Below are 15421 nucleotides of genomic sequence, written 5' to 3'. Positions count from 1 at the left end.
ACGACTGCCTGAGGCATGAAACAAGAACGATGAGAGTTAGCAGATCAATGAAGAAAAAAAAACAAAACTAATCTAATCTAATGGATTGTTCATTTGGGCCCTGCTCCACCTCTTCAAAACGTTTCATTAAAATCCGTTTATAATTTCTGAGTCGTTGTTCTTCTTGTTAATTCTTGATGCCCACATTCCCCTACAAAGCATCCCGGAAGGATCAGCTGAGCATTGAGAGTAGTAGCTAATATAGCCTCATGCGACTAGCCTCGAGCAGGGATGAGCAGAGGATTACTAATTTCTCTTCTTTGTAAAAGAACCTCTGATTTTTCTCATTTTAAAGCCTTCACTTTTCAGGCAGAACCAATATTTGCAAAAGGGACAACATTCATACCGGAGCCTTAAAAGTTTTCTGATGACTTACGCTTGAAATTGGCTCAGTTTACCATTCAATAAGCTCAGGAAACGACCAAACGGCAAAATGATTTGCACAAAGGCAACTATCAATAGATTGGCCCTCAGCTTATCCGTTCAAAAGATTTCAACACTACAAATATGTCGTATTTTTAACACGTGTCAGTGTTCTATATCATGGCTGTTTCTTTTTCTGTGCTGTTACATTCAGTATGTGAGATTTCCGTTATAGCCCACCAATCGGAGGTGAGAGGTTGCACTCCTTCCCTGACAAACGGCAACATTTTCATTTCAAGCTTCTCGTAGAAGGCTGCAATGCTACCAATTACCTCCGTGGAGCCAGCCAGCCGTCTCGCCGGTTTGACAGATGACTTTGACCTCGGCAAACATGAGGACCCATTCTTGGTTGACACATACGCCTGCTGCTGAAGGCAGAGGTTTATGGGTTGGACTGCTTATTCTCAGATTGCATCCTCAGGTAAGCATCGGTCCTCTGCTCCAGCAAAAAAAAAAAACCTCAGGTAATCAGTTTAATATCAGTTTAATATTAATATTGATGACAGTTGGTGCGAAACACAGTAAAGTATTTAACATCTAAATAAAATCATGCAATTAAATGTGCAATTGGGGCGGACTGTTGCTGCTTTTCAAAGTGTGACACTGTGTGACTCTTCATGCTGTTTTGAACATTCTCTGATACTGCATACTGCTGAAACACCCTCGTGCTAATCAGAATAAGCTCCGTAAACCCAACGCTGCTACAGAATCTGACTTCCTTTGTTTTCTGGCATCGTTATCATAATCAAGCCTCTTGAAGCCCTGCTTTAGCTGACACACCAGGCGGAAAGTGATGAAAATACACCTCATAAGTGCAAGCTCATTATTCTTGCCTTAATACATACTGAGAATACAAAAACAGACAGGACCTACCTTGGTACCCCATTTTTGGCAAACATCAATGTGCATTATCGTTAATTTGGTGGGTCGCCGAGGTTTTATTCACCTTCCAGAGGTTGGGTGCAAAAGATTAGAAGGTTTATTGCTGCTTTTTTCCCCCACATTTTAACTGTTTTAAAATCCTCTCAACTCAAATTCACTGCTAGCACTCTTCTACCTGTTATTTTAAATTGATATTTGATCCTTTAATGGACACATTTATTCGTTTTTGTATTTGATCTTCTGCAGATTTTACCTCCTGGTATTCACAAGAACACTGAACTACAATAAGTAAGGGAGAAATCACTATCATGATAAACCTCTGGTTTTCTGGATCTTGAATTCAAAACTACATCAGAATATTTTTTTTTTTGAAAATGTCTCACTGGTATTTTAATCTGAATGTGGCATCACCTGAGTTTCTTTGAAAACCTCTACAGTTATTTACAGACATGAATGCTTTCTGCAGGTCAAGTACGTTTGTCTGACTCATTATCTCCGTCACACCAGCCTTCAGTCAGCATTGCATTTCAAGGTTAGGATCTGAAAAGCACTCCGTACCTGCCTGGCAGCAGGAGCAGAGCCACATGGTGAGCACCAGAGGCATGAATCTGAAACAGTCTCTTTGTCTGTTTGCTGTCTACCCTCTCTTAGCACAATTTTGGATGAGAAAATAACGAGGTTTGTCATTTTCGGTTCATCCAGAGGTGTTAGGACAGGTTTAGAGCTGCAAAAACGGCTTTTTTCGACACTTTTGAGTGCAGCAGAAACAGCCTTGAACAACAAACTGTTTCATTGATTTAGCTTTTGGGTTGATTTAGCTAACTTATTATCATACATTTACTTATTTAATACGTTCAGCAGTAGCCCAGTAATATTAGCATTCATTTGATGGTCAGATGAAAGCAAGGCCAAGATTCAATCTTTATGAAGAGGGCAGCAAATACAACAGTAACATTTTTAAATAATCAGGAAATAAATAAAAAAAATTAAAAAAGAGAGAGAAATTTTTAATCAGTCAAATGAGCACCTGGCTGTTTTATTACTGCAATAACAAATGTTAACAGCTTTTTTGAGGAAAAACAAAACAAAAACATTTTTGGTTATTTTACTTTATTGACTTTTACATCCAAAGTATCCACAACGTGGGCTGTGCACCTAAAAAAAAAAAAAAAGCGCTGTCTGCACCCCTAAAGGTTCATAGCAACTTTATGAAGAATTCAATAATGTATGAATTCATACCTTGGCTAACATGAAAATGAATATTATAAACAGTAGTAAGCAGCTGTGATCCCACATAGTTAGATAGAAAGAAAACTCTGGATGCTCCCATTATTTCTCCAGATTAAGGAATTCTTTAAATCACTAGCAGCTGTCTTAAACTCAGGATTGCACCACAGGCAACCTTGAAAAATAGCATCTTTCGGAACTTTTGCTAATGACTGTTACCTTGTTTAGATTCATAAAGCAGCAGCAGCAGTCTACACTGATAGTACTCATTACAAGCAGAACTCTTGTTAACTGGTGTACCTGAATAACGAAACGTTAGTCACACTCTGCTTTATTATTATAATGATTCTGATTTTAGCTACTTTCAACAGAGAGTTTTGGATAAATCCAATTTCAGATGCAAAAATTCCAAACTGGAGCTCCTGTGGAGGTCAAGGTTCACTCACACAGGCTGATCCAACCAGCTGTTATTCTTACTTGCCACATTTCTTGCATTTGGAAGGCAAACGCTGACACAAATGAGCAGCAATTAGTAAGCGGATGCTCATTTGGCCCTAATGCGTTCCCTGGACACGGCACGAACAACGAACACAGAATCAAGGGGAGAACTGGAGAAAGAGACAATTACATGAATACTGATATGACACATAAAAAATTGTGAAAACTCAGATTCATGTACCATTCCAGAGGAGTCAATTCTCTCTTAGCGACAGCATCTTGGCCGCCTGTGGAATGGTAAGCTGAAGAGGCTCAGCATACTGACACTCTATCTGAGCAAATGGCCTCTCTGAAGAGACAGGTAAGGCAAAGCCCTTAACTCTGCCAGGAGAGATGAGACAGCTATCTCCTGAAGCTGATCAAGTCACAGAGGGGGGGGGGGTGCACCTAAGTCCCAAGCGATCGGCGGGCCGTGAATTCAAATTCCCCTTTGTCTCTTGGTCTTTGCTTTGAGATCACTCAGCTGCCAGGATTCCTGACCTCAACAGCTTATAGAAATCTTTAGAAAGAAACAAGTTCAGCTTTTGGGAGAGACAGATTGCCATCTTGCTCCAATTTTTATAATGAAGATGACAGCGGCTTGCATTTGGAGCAACACCTTAAGTCCCCAGATTTCCAGACAGATGGCATGTGCCAGTTAGAGCGTCACCTGAGCTGTGCGCACCAGACCATCAGAGATGGGCAGTCGTACAACAATCCGCCATAAAAATTATATAACCAGTATGTTCTGTTTCAGCAGAGGCTCGGGAGAATATGCCATTATGGCCTATTTGCATCATGTGCTCTTCTAATCTAATAAAAAAGAATGTCTGAAAAGCGGAGTAATAACATTGAAAAATACAACAAGACCGCATTTGTGGAGCAATTCCTCCACCGTACTATTATGTGGATGCACTTTCTTTAAATCAGCGGCTTTATCAGGGTAGACAAATGGGCATCATTTTTGCAAATAGCCAAAAGTCAGGTGATGTAATTGGACAAATGGGGAACACTCCAGTGAACTTTGAAAATGACCTTTTTTTTTCTCCTTTTTTTTTAAATGACTTAGTGAACAGACGACAATCATTACGAAGTCCCACATGTGCACGTAAACAGGAACACTGGCAACGTGGTGCAGTGCAATTTTCTGTGCTTTCAAAATTATCACACTGCAAAACAAGTACGCCCGCCGACAGCCTCGTGAAATTTGCTGTTAAGTTTGTTGGCCGCACAAGGACTAAGGTCAGGACGCAAATGGATTTTGGAGTACCTCCTTCCTTCCCATTACCGTTTCTTATAAGCTGTCTTGCTTTAAACAGTCTCTGAAGACTCTCAGAAGGCCTGATTATTCCAGACAGTAGAACAACTGTGGCCAGAAGGGATCTGAACCGACGCCGTCTATGCAGAGGCCGTCACATAATGAGGGTGTAAATTCAGGGGATGGAGCCTGATCCGCATAGTTCAGCCGTAATATGTCCCCAAGTTCTGCCAGAGATACTCTCATATATTTCAAATTTATATATAATTCACACACCAATAACTGTCTGATCTCACATATTTTGTATGTTTAAGACAAAGATGGAGATAGCACACTCAATACACCCTCACTTCACCTCACCTGCACAGTCTGGACTTTATGCAGAACGTTGTGGGTGACTCATCTCCGACCCGACTTAGGCGTTCAACACCTGCAAGCACGTACGTGTTTCATTGCATATGCTTGAGCTGGTATATTCTTTGACAAATTGCTATTAATACTGATGTTTGTCTGCAGCAAGCTCTGCAGAGACGGGTTGAGTGAAAGGAGGACTCTGCAAACACGGATAATTAGTTAATAAAACGCATCAGCACTCCAAACAACTGCTGAATCATTAAACTACAAATAGGAAATTATTGTCAAATTAAATGTTAGAGCCATCCAGATGTCCAGATAGGAATTCCTAATTGAATGGATGAAGGGAAAAGCCCATTGCCCTTGTAGAATACACACAATGTAATGAGCCTTGCTCATACTAAAGAGTTGGGCTTATTTGTTGTGGCGTTCTCCCGTTGGGAAGCCGACCCATACAGCTGTGTAAACAGATAAGACGGCGATAAGAAGAAATGGTCGACCTCGTCCTTTGACTTACACACTCTGATCTCCAGTTCTCCAATTTAATGGCTTAATGGTGCGTTTAAACAGAAGAGAAAAGCCTTTACTGGTCGGTTACAGTATGTAAATTCGCTCTTGGCTTCTTGGTCTCACGTCAGAGACTGCAAGGTGACTGTTGATGCTAAAAGTTCCGATACTAATTGATTCATATCCATTTATGTAGCTGATTGAAATAATTTATAACAAGCCAATCAATATGACTCAGGTGACCCCCCACCCACCCACCCCCCAAGCACACAAAGCCCTCTCATCTCAAATGGCCGGCGATCTCCGGAGAGACAGGACAACGGTGGAGGCAAACAAAGCCGGGGCAAACACCTGCCTCTTTGGCATTTCACTCGTGCCACTCAATGATGGAGCTCAAATGAAGGCAGCCTTCCTAGTAATGGGAAAGGGAATTGTTTAGAGAAAAAAACAAATTGAATATAAGAAAGCCTTGACAATACTGTTGGCTCACTTGATGACCACTTTTACAAACACTTAAAGAGTCCTAAATGTGATCTCTGGAGACCAAACGTTGCACACAAAGCATGAAAAAAAATGATTAAAGTGATTTATAATTTTCTCTAATGTGTTTAATTCTATAATATATATTGACACGTAATAGGACTCTACATAAAGAATTCTATAATATATATTCTATAATATATATTGACACATAATAGGACTTATAAAGTCCTATTATAAAGTGCATAAAGAAGGGTTAACCCTTTAAATTGTGAATTCATTCATAAAAGCTCTTTCACTGGCTAACGTGTGATGACTAATGCTTTTGTTTCAGGGATTGCTTCTTTTTTTGTTCGGTGTTGTTTATTTTTTCTCTGAAGCTGCCTAGTCTCTCTCTGTCACACACACACACACACACACACACACACAAACACATGCACAAGCACACACATACTTCTGCTCCATTTCTTAAGGCATGGCAAATACACAAAGAGAGGCTTGTGAGCGTTGCTATCGTGATCGACTATTACTCACTATTACCCAGCCTGGCAGGTGAAATCACACAACTCTTGTATACATCCTGTCTGTTTGTCCAGATAGAGCCATTCACAAAGACAGACAAACATCAATCCTAAACGTCTGCAATAGATGCAGTTATATTTGTTACTTTGAATACTTGTATTTAAGGAAGACATTTATAATTGACCTATTGACCTTCAAGCTTTAAAATCTGTAATGAAAATTATAGCATATTTATAAGGTTCCAACATTTCTTGTATTGTAGAAGTATGATTGTAACAATAACAACATCATAATTGTATTATGTTCTGCTGTTGTTGATATTTTTCACGATCATTAGATGAATTGTCCAGCCTTTGGGGAAATATGATTATTTGTTTCTTCCCAGGAGTTAGATTAGAATATGAATACAATGCTCATGTCGATTGTAAATATGTTTCTACAGAGAGTAGGCGGTTATCTGACGGAGACAGTGGGGAAACAACCATCCCAGTTCTGCCTGAAGCAAATAAAGCATCTTTGAAAGTCATTAATTAACATTTTATATCTTGTTTGTTAATCAAGTACAAAATACAAAGCATTAAAAAGGACTATTTGAAGTGTCACACTGGGTAATGTGGTGGACTGTGTGTTGGTCAGATGCAGTTGCCAAGCAACCAGTGGAAACTTAAGTAAGTTACTGGTTCTGTTGAGACTACAGTCTCCAGCTTCAGACTTTGTGAACAGACAGATATCAATGTTCTCGTTTAATGATCAGCAGGAGAATAATAGGCGAATTTCCGATTTCACAGCCTCCGCCTGAAAACTGTCTGAGTAATATATGCATTCTTGTCACACATAATGCCTTGCCTCGCATTGGAAAAGGGGCTCATTGGTAAAGTATAAGACTTTTCCTGAATGCCATCATAGTCAGAGTATTATATCACATCGTATCGTATCACATCGTATCGTATCACATCGTACCGTATTATATCGTATCGTATCACATCGTATCGTATTATATCGTATCATATTGCATCACATCGTGTCTGTTTGTGATGCAATATGATACGATACCATACAATACGATATACAAAATTGACTTTATTTATAAAGTTTGATTTTGTATCGTATCATATTGCATCACATTGTATCATATTGTATTGTATCGTATCGCATAGCATTGAATGGCATCTTCTCTTCTCTTTGAATACTGTATGCTTCATAAGTATAAAGGCTGGTGAAGTTACAGTGTATAGTTACTAAAGTATGTTAATAAGGGACGGTTCTTTTAGTTGTTTTATGACATTGCATCCAACTGTGCATTGAAGAAGACAGGAAACAAATTGTTCCTGAGTACAAATTAAAGAAAGCAAAACCTGTTAAAATATTGCTTTTCAATGTCTCACTTTGTTCTAATGCAACTAAACTCATCCAGTCAGCCTATGGACACAAAGCCGACCCGGCAGCAGCAGCAGGCTGATGCACCTGTAGGTGAGCGCTGACAGTTGATTATAATTGGGTCTCCTCTGCTATGTCTGAGCTTTCACATCCCATCAACAGGAATGGCCTCGGAGACAGTTTATGCTGCTTCACAGTAACAGCGCTAAGAGCACTGCACACCCTATCAACAAACCACAAGGGAGGCGCACTAGATAAAAATAGAATATGCTTAATGCTAATAATTCAGAGGTGGTGGATGACAGACGGCAAGGGAGCGCCAAAGATGTATTTATCAGTAGGACACAGATGTCACACGTTCATACACATCAGCAGATTTGTCACCTACGTACACGACGAACAAGTCCAAGCAAACGCGCGAAAAGTTCACTTTGTTTCTAGTGTGATAAAATGCTAACCAAGGAAAAGAAAGCATCATAAAACACAGAAACAGAAAGATATGTTGTACAATCTGTTCCAGCACAGTGTAACATCACAGCAGCACGCAAAAAAATTTTTTTAAGGGTTTATTGATGAAGACTACAAGTCGTCAGTAAACAACGGTCAATATACTCCAGAGCCCTGTCTGTTGGCAAACAGTTGTTTATTCTGCTGGTTATTTCTTCAGCAGCCATTACGAGTCATGCTTCTAGCCACATGTCAAATTCACCTCCCAGTGTCACGCTGTTTTAGCTATTTATTTAAAGTTCTTTTTTGTTTTGTAAGCTGCCAAATGCTCCGGTCTGTTTACCAGTCGCTAACTGTGCTGGCCCATTGTCTGGGCCTCAGCGGGTAGCGTGCAGAGGGATTTCAGAGCTAATTCATTGCCGGCAGACGCCTGCTGGTGCCGCAGACAACACAGAGGAACGGTGGCTCCTCTGCAGTCCTTTGTGGTGGATGTAGAACCGCTGCTGTGGTTAGGGGTTGGTTTAGAGAGGCCCTACTGGTTCTTCAGCTAGGTTCAGCTAGTAGCTTAAAGTGTTCCAACCTTTATGGCTCTGGGATTACGTCACACAAACAGTCCAGGTCCTACGACGTAAACGTACCTGTCCATTGATTTTAATTCAGTCAGTCCTGCTCTGTTTGACCTCAGACAAGCATAAAAGTCATCCTAAAACAGATTTTGGAACACTAGTGGTCAAAAATTCACTCCTTCCTACTTTAGAGTCAGTAGGTGTGACATCTAGAGAGGGTCCTGACTTGATATCAAGTGACTTTTTGATGTTTTTTTGTGTTCTTGCGTGATTTAAACACAAACACTCCACAAAAGACTTCCTTCTTAGTGAAATTACATTCATACCCTCTGTAGAAGTCGATGAAATTTAAATGTACAGTGAAGCTGCAAAAGTATATACAAAACAAGTCAATTTTCATTTCACTTTTCTCAATTATTTGCTTCTAAATCCTGAGTGCTTCCACCTTCTCAGGCCTTTACGTGGTCTAATAAAGAAAATAGTTTGTGAGAACAGAACCCGTTAATAATCGCTGCATATCGATATCGCTGGTTTCACAAGTCCAAAAGCCGACACTTTCTTACTTTATGGTGAGGTGTGGGGGCTGGAGCCTATCCCAGCTGACCCTAGATGAGTCACCAGTTCATCACCTGGTTACACAGGAAAGAAAGACGACCATTCATACTCACATTTAAACCCACAAGCTATTTACAGTCCCCCAAATGGACAAAAGAGACCTGAAATCTATAGTTAATCTGTCAAACATATAGGATGTTCTTCCATTTATACACCAGCAGATTCAATCAGCAGTGTTTGCACAGCTGCAGTCATGTCTTGTTAAACTGCTCTTAGTTCAACAGAAAATTCCCCAGACAGACAAAACGGTCATATTGCCCCCAGCGATCATTATGAAAGAATATCTATTGATACGGCAGATCAAATGGAGACCAATATCAAATAGTGGGGATTATTTGTTTCTAAATTAGGCAGCTAAATGTTTCACGATGGAGCTCTGCTGTATCTCCTTTCCTGCGTTAAACAATTCAGTGCGACGATATTGTAATTCTGTGTTAAAATGTAATTGTATAAAACACGCAGAGCGACAAAGGAGTGGAATCAGAGACGTGAAGACTGTGACTTCACTCCACAGTCGTCTCCTTCAAGGTTGGCATGATCCATATGTGGTCAGGCAGTATAGTCACCGAATGTTTTTCTGTAGGTGAATATCTACCAAATGTTTGGGGGATTATCAGTGGGAAAACCACAGCTGGTACCGAGTTTTGCAACAAGAACTGCGTGAGCTTATCAGGGAACAATGAGCTTTCTTTCTCTCTATGCAATGCAACAGTTATAAAACTGTATATGAATGTTCCTTTGTGATTCTCAAGGCCAACCAAGTGTCAAGAAAAAACTGCTCTAAAGCCACAAAAATTACTCTGTGGTGATTATTTGCAAATTCTAGTTAAGTGTAAACTGCATTTTTTTTTCAGGGCCTAGTTAAAGTATTGCACATGAATTAGGATTTCTGTTGTACAATTTTACATCCAAATATCCTGGTATATTAAGGATCTTCTTCCATTAGTAACTAATTTTTAACAGACAAGCCTTCAATTCGTCTCACGTTGATTTCATGGATCTTTTCCAGGCACGTTATTTCTGACTTTAGTGTTGTCAGTCTGATATGTTCTGTGCTCATTTTCTATCTTGCATTTCTTTAATTCTGACATTTTTGATGATCTCTTGCAATATTTGTTATCGATTAATCTGTAGAGAGAAGCTGCTGTGTTGATGAGTCTTCAGTCAATGGGGGTGGCTCCTCTAGTGGTGAAACCAATAATTACAAGTCAGTTTCATGCTCTGGCTACATTTAAGTTTTTTAAATGAAGTAATAGAATTTAAAATGCACTGCAGGCCACAGTTGTAGTTTGGACTGTAGTTTGGACACCGCTGCCTAAATTTTTCATCAGTTTGAATTTTATGCAAAAAAAAATTTTCTCTATGCCTGATTCCTGTCAGCAGGGCTACAAATAAGAATTCTGGTTTCATCAAGGAGTATTTCTTCCGTCACAGTTTATACTGTTAAATAAAATGTTCTCTCTGAAACAATCTTAATGTTGAACACCACAATCAGGACGGTGTTGCCGAATTTGGTAGAACAGCACCTAAGGAAATTTGAAATTTCTGTCGGTGATCCGACAGATAAAAAAAACAAAAAACATCCATTATATGGTGGATAAGTCCGGAGGGAGGCAGAAACAAGTGCATGTTTTCTTCTTCTTTTTTTTGAAAAACAACTAAAATTGCTAGAATGGCTGTTGATCATGTTCGTGTCTGTGATCAAATCAATTGGTCGACCAGTTGCTAAGCTCTGAGGCAGAACTCAGCACGACGTTTTGGTGGAAGAGTTGACTAATGAGGTAGCAGGTGTTCCCCCTGTAGCACCGGATACAGGGATGTTGGTTCCGTTAAAAATGAGCCAACTTCTTACGCCCTTTAAAAAAAACGAAAACCTAAAGCAGTTCATTTGGACGGGTGTGAAAGCATCAGACTCCAATGTGGCCCAAAAGAAAGAAAAAACACACACACCAAGATCTCTTGAGGATGTGGACCTTGTTGTGTTGGACAGGTGGACTCTGGTGCTTCTGGCTTCCTTCTGTTAATATGAGACAACATTTGGCAGGAACACCAGTACTGCACCCAGCTGACCGATGAAAAAGCAGTTTTTGCACCCATTACAACCTTTAGTCTAGCAGCAAATGCTACTATTTGAATGGAACAATCACATATAGTCAGAATAGCTTAAGAATTGAAGAAGCCTCTTGGATGAGAGCTGAAAAGTCTTCAAGAAACTTTCTTAAAGTCCAATGGATTGATTTAAACAGCTTTGGAGAACCAAGACCTGGATGAATGACAACCTACACAGATGTGTGGTCAGATTAAGTTCAGTGTAACCAACACATAATAATGAAAATTTGTAGTGGGTGTGGATGGAGGAGCAGATCTATGATTTATTTCTACTTTTTTTTTTTTTTACATTTCAAACTTTTTTTAATTTAGCATTTTTTATCAGTTATGCATAAACTGATTTATGGGTTTTTATGAAACTTGGAAGAAGTGATGACTTTTGGAGAAGATCCACACAAAAAGATTAAGCTATGATCATCTTCTTTTTTTTAAACTTTGAGTTATGTTTTAATTTAACTAAAAGGGAGTCTTTGGCCTTGGTTCCTCTAATTTCATCTTTAAAACCCCATTAACTACTTATTCCAAAGTCACACGGACTTTCCTGAGATGCCAGATTTTTGTTTTTGCTCCAATGGAGCAAAAGTTGCGGAAAAAATAACAAACATTGGGGAAACAAAACAAAATCTATAATGTTCTATGGGTTTTCCAGAAGAAAACAACAGAATTGGGAAAATGTGTCAAACCTGATTCATATTATATCTGTATTATTTGATCACACAAGATCCAAGACTTTAACCTTCATAACCAGCAATTTTTCATTCATTTTCTTGAAACTCTGAAATCACATGAAGGTGATTTGAAACATTTTAGATACACCATTAATTTACTACACAGGACATGATGCGTTCGAAGAGCTGAATTGTATTCTCGTACACGAATATGACATCACAGACCAGAATGGTTTGCTTTAAATCTGCGTGGAGATAAGACACACTTTGATCAGACATTTTAGTTAGATGTTCTGGTGTAAGAATTCCCCTCAAAAGAAACACAAAAAAAAGCAGAAAGAACCCTTCCTGTATTCAGCGAGCACACGCTTGGCTGTCTGAGTGAGTTTAAACCAGGATCAGATAACAGGTCACACTATGAATACAGAAACATTCTCTCTACTTACACACTCGTGACGAGACCAGAGGCAAAGCTTTTCAAGAAGGTACATTCTGGCACTATAGAGACTCCTAGGAGGCCCTTATGCACCAGAGGACATTAAAGATTGTGGCTTTAAGGCAATAACATCATTATAGACTCATGAAATCGGACATATGATAGACTTATGATGTGTTCTCAGGTTTAAATGACAAGAAAGGAATAAAAACTTGCTGAAAGAATGGTAAAACTTTGTTTTGTTTTTATTTTGTATTTTTGATAAAAGCTACTGTACTAGCTAAGCTTTTATTCTGAAAGGCATCCACTTGATGACAGGTCATTCATCTCCTTGCTGACTTTTTATCTCCTCCACACTGCTAAAATGAGATGCCAGCTCCTGCAGCACGGCTGTCCTGCCCAGGTGATCGTTCCTCCGTTTCTCCATGATCATGTCCTCCAAACTCTGAAACTCCAACTCGTGAGAATATTTGTCCGACATGAAGATTTTCAACCTGTAGGGTTGTTTGCCTATCCGAATCTCCCCTCCCATCTTGAATTCCCTCTTGCCAAACATGCACCAGGCTGCAAAACACTCAGAGTTCCTCCAGCTCAGCTCTCGGTCCTTCAAGCCAACTTGCTCCATGGCGTTCTGCACCACCATGTCCGCACCCAGAGACTTAAACTTATAAAAGTCATTCACGATCCGACACCTCCTCCCTTGACCCGCATCGGTCAGAAAGCTGTTCTTCACCTCGGCTCTGTGCAGGTGCACCACCTGGAAGTCACCCACGTACACCGCCCAGTGCGGGTACTGCCCCGTGGCCACAAACTCCACCAAGTCCCCCGCTTTGCATTTGTTCAGCAGATTCTCCGGGGAATAAACCTCCAGGTCGGCGGATTTGACGCTCTTCTCGTAAATGCATTCATCTCTGTTGAACACGGCGCACTCCACCTCGTCGCGCCGGTCGAAGTGTTTCTCTTCCTGATTCGGGTCCCGACACGTTCCATCGACCGCGCAGCCATCCTCCAGCTCGTCGTCGTCGTGAGAAAATATATAAGAGACGCCGATCCGCGGACCTTCGTCCGTGTCCACGCCGTTGGGATCCACGGTCGGAACTTCTGCGTAACTTAAATGCGATAGTTTGTCCATCTGGTTCCCCATGCTTGCGCACCTGGAAGCAGCCAGTGTAATACGAGCTGAGGCTGAGGGCTGTTACCGGTGGCCAAACATCACCGCCATCCGCCGCAAAAAAAAAAAACAACTCACAGGTTCCAACTTCCCTGACTTCTTGACATCGGACGGAGGTTTTTACGCGTAGGGAAAACCTCAAGGATGCGACTGCCTAGGTTGCTTTTCACCGCTCCATCAACAAGTGGAGCTTGAGAGAACAAACTGGTTTCAAATTGATCGACAACAATAATCACACAGGTGAAGCTGTGCAGGATCGACCTGCAATTTCCTTGCGGTGAAGTTGGTTCCGCACTCAAAAAACAAAAAAAGGGGGGGGGAAAAGGAATGAAAATCCAAGTTCTAGACAGAAACCGTTCGTTTTTTGGTCTACAACGGGAATAAACTAGTCCTCTGCGAGGAGGGCGAACGCGCTGCGCACTGCGCGCAGAGAGCTGGACGGACGGTCTGCGGATCGGCGTCGCCCGGCGCGTCTCTGCCTTTAAAGAGGAAGTGCGCGTAATTTTCATCACCGTGGAAGTTGGATCCCCCGCACGACCGGAGTGGGTAATAAATGTTGCGCTTCTGATGATTTTCATCTTTAAAGTTTTATTATCTGATGTTTTTTTTTTTGTGTGTGTGTGTGTGTATGAATTGCCTTTAAATTGAAACAAAAACATACCCTGCGGTAAGAATGACTTGCGTGTTGTCGTGCGTTTACACGTCATTCTCCTGTCCTAAAGGTTTGTTTGTTTATTAACGGATCTGTCTGTTTGTTCATGAAACTTGGGTGGAGAATTGAGCAGGTGACAAGGAAGAATCCTTGAAATTCCAAAGTGGATTCAGGACTTTTATCAAATATATTACAAGATTATTTATTTACTGCGTTTCGTAATTACACGTGAACTACTTCAGGGGGGTTTTTTTTACCTGAAGGATCTGGGAATGTTCCAAATAAGGAACGACTGGTTTTGGGAATAGATTAAAATAAAAGGATGGATATATGATTTAGTTTTCACTTTATTAGATTACAAGTTTAATGCAAGATCTACCACATCTCCAAATGATGGAGTTAATATTCAAGAGCTAGTAGTCGAACAGAGCCAACTACTGGCCTGGCATGCATACTACAGTATTGTGTGGACAGTTGTACACGGGATTTAAAATTTCAGCATAAATTTAAGTTTTTAGCACAATCGTTGTCATGTCAACAAGGCTGTGCTGAAATTTATTTAATTTATTTTCCCACAAATTTTAATTTGAATCATATTGACTATTTATGTTCTACATTTTGCTCTTGTACTTTTATTGTGTGTTCAAAAACTGTCTGTGCAGAAAAGTTGCAGATTAGACAACTGTCTTTTCTGTATTTATTGCCTGATTATCACTCATAATTGGAAATTAGGACCGTGAGGGGTCCAACAACTGAAGATATTTTACTGTTTTGACCACCTGTCTCTCCTTGAATGTAACAAATCCGTGCAGTCATTTGCTTCAACTCCTGGTGGGACCATAATGTCTCCATTACATTTGTAGTGGCACCGCTCCCTCTCTCTCTCTCTCTCTCTTACTGTTATGGGCTATTTTCTCACTACTGTATCCCACAGGCAATGGGAATGTGCTCACTATGTCCTGAAAATGGCACAAGCCCCTCAGAAAACATCTGCCATGGAAACGGTATGGCTGCAAGGGAGACTGAGGGAGATGCTAGAAGAGGCGAGAGCATTTGACAGATCGTAAAGGAAAACAAACGCCCATCCCTGTGAAGAGGGGAGACAGTCAGAGATAAAACTTTTAGAAAACAAGTGAACCTGAGTTTGATCTCTGCGCTGAGCCGGGTACCCACAGGGGGGACGGATCACAAACTGACTGCAAAGTCATCCC

The 15421-nt window shown here is 40.5% G+C and overlaps 1 protein-coding gene across 1 annotated transcript; it reads right to left on the bottom strand.

The window, feature by feature from the left end:
- Positions 1-12100: 12100 nt before the first annotated feature.
- Positions 12101-14121, bottom strand: lratd2a (LRAT domain containing 2a). The gene has a single exon (XM_068333333.1). The coding sequence runs from the start codon at positions 13529-13531 to the stop codon at positions 12707-12709; it is 825 nt and encodes a 274-aa protein (XP_068189434.1). The 5' UTR covers positions 13532-14121; the 3' UTR covers positions 12101-12706.
- Between the last annotated feature and the right edge of the window lie 1300 nt (positions 14122-15421).

Source organism: Antennarius striatus, chromosome 14 (assembly GCF_040054535.1).
Source record: "Antennarius striatus isolate MH-2024 chromosome 14, ASM4005453v1, whole genome shotgun sequence".
NCBI lineage: Eukaryota > Metazoa > Chordata > Actinopteri > Lophiiformes > Antennariidae > Antennarius > Antennarius striatus.
The sequence above is the reverse complement of the archived record's forward strand: the minus strand, read 5'-3'. Positions and strand labels throughout refer to the sequence as shown.

Excerpts from the sequence above, each read along its gene's own strand:
- lratd2a (XM_068333333.1), bottom strand. The coding sequence starts at position 13,531 with ATGGGGAACCAGATGGACAAACTATCGCATTTAAGTTACGCAGAAGTT.